The following is a 1,662-nucleotide window of genomic DNA, read 5'->3' as shown; positions in this document are numbered from 1 at the left end:
AGAGCTAGAAGATACTGGCACAAGGTCCACATTCTAACTCTCATGTGCTCAAAGAGCTTCCAACAGAGTGGACTAACCAATGAGCAGACTAATCTTACTGACTCTGGAATTGGCTACTCTCATGGGAGCTGATGGGTGATGATCCCGTCCTTGAAGGAAATGTCCCACCCATTAGGTTTACTGTGACCCTAACTGTCAGCTGAAGCATCTTCATTCTCCTCTTTGCACATAAGCCACTCCGGTGTCCACCATGCCTGAATTAGAACAGCTGAGTGTCCCAAGACCCCCTGCAAATGCCAACCAGATCCAGAGGAATATCCTGGAGGAACATGTGGAGCTGTGGTGGTTCCAGGAACCCAGAAAGTCCTTGGTTTGCTACGGGGTGGCTGTGGCCCTGATCCTGGCCTGTGGGGTTGGGGGCATCGCTCTACTCTACAGCACCAGCAGCCGCTCCGGGGAGTGGAGGCTGGCTGTGGGCACCACACTCTGCCTGCTGGCACTGCTGGTACTGCTGAAGCAGCTGCTGAGCTCCGCCATCCAGGACATGAATTGCATTCGCAGCCGGGAGCACGTGGAGCTGCTGAAGAGCGGCGGGGCCTCGGACTGTGCCGTGCTGCTGCTGACAGCCCTGGTGCTGCTGGTGTGCGGCACGGTCCTCACGGCACTCTCCACCACCAGCATTAGCACTAGCCCGACGACTCCACGCCCACTGGCCAGCATGTTCCTCAGCGGCATTGTGCTCACGGCCTCTGGGGCCATCCTCTTGCTCAGCCTGCTTGGGTATTTGATGTGGACTTCCTGCTGTCCAGCTGCGCCTCAGACTCATGATGCTGGCCCCAACACCAGCCTTTTCACCATATCGGGACGCCTCCCAGCCAGCCAGCAGCTCCCTCCTACCTCCAGCATGGCGAATCTCATTTAACCCTCAAGCTCATGGCTGGTGGCTGCAGCCTTTCACCACGTGGTTGTCCCCTGGACACTGAATGAGCATTTGCACTTTACCTCATGTGGACTGGCCTCTGAGCTAAACTCAGCAATGCGATCGGACCTCAGCTGCCCGGCTGTGGTGCTGTCGCAACGACAGCCTGGGATTGTTGGTCGAAGAGACCACAGTGGCACTACTGAGCACTGGGAGAGTAAAGTGTGGTTGGAAAGAAAAAGAGGCATTATTTGAAAGAAAGGGTTTCTGGGCAACAATGGCACCTTAAAAGACTGGAGTTGTCTTTCCCTGCCTGGTACCCTCCAGTTGTTTTGCATATCAGCTTCTGTCAGCCTCAGCCAACATGGCCAATGATCAAGGAATTCTGCAAACTGTACCTTAAAATATCTGGAGGGCAGCAGCTTGGGAAGGAATGTTGAATTTGGATGGGTGCTGAGTAGTTTCACTGAAAATCCAGCTCAGTCCCACATTTGACAGCTGAGATATCACTGTGTTGCCCCTACTTGTTACCATCACTCTTTCCAGTCAAAAGGGATAGAAGCTTGCTTCTGCAAAAAATGAAGCTGGTGTCTGAGTTTCTCTGTTTGTGTGATGTGATCGTCAGAATCACAGAATGTGCGTCATTTGTTTTGATTGGTCCATGTACATAGGGAAAGCCAAGCTACCTGGAATGTGTTTTCGAAGTATTTTATCTTCCAGGCTAGAAGGTCCAAGCTCACACT

General features: G+C 52.9%; 1 protein-coding gene across 1 annotated transcript; it reads left to right on the top strand.

The window, feature by feature from the left end:
• The first annotated feature begins 250 nt into the window (after positions 1 to 250).
• On the top strand, positions 251 to 922 carry TMEM125 (transmembrane protein 125). The gene has a single exon (XM_044447388.1). The coding sequence runs from the start codon at positions 251 to 253 to the stop codon at positions 920 to 922; it is 672 nt and encodes a 223-aa protein (XP_044303323.1).
• Positions 923 to 1,662: the final 740 nt, after the last annotated feature.

This window comes from Varanus komodoensis, unplaced genomic scaffold, assembly GCF_004798865.1.
Source record: "Varanus komodoensis strain SLA01 unplaced genomic scaffold, ASM479886v1 scaffold1, whole genome shotgun sequence".
Lineage (NCBI taxonomy): Eukaryota > Metazoa > Chordata > Lepidosauria > Squamata > Varanidae > Varanus > Varanus komodoensis.
This window is presented reverse-complemented; position numbering and strand designations above follow the sequence as displayed.

Bases quoted from the DNA above. Each gene is read 5' to 3' on its own strand.
- TMEM125 (XM_044447388.1), top strand. From the start codon at position 251: ATGCCTGAATTAGAACAGCTGAGTGTCCCAAGACCCCCTGCAAATGCC.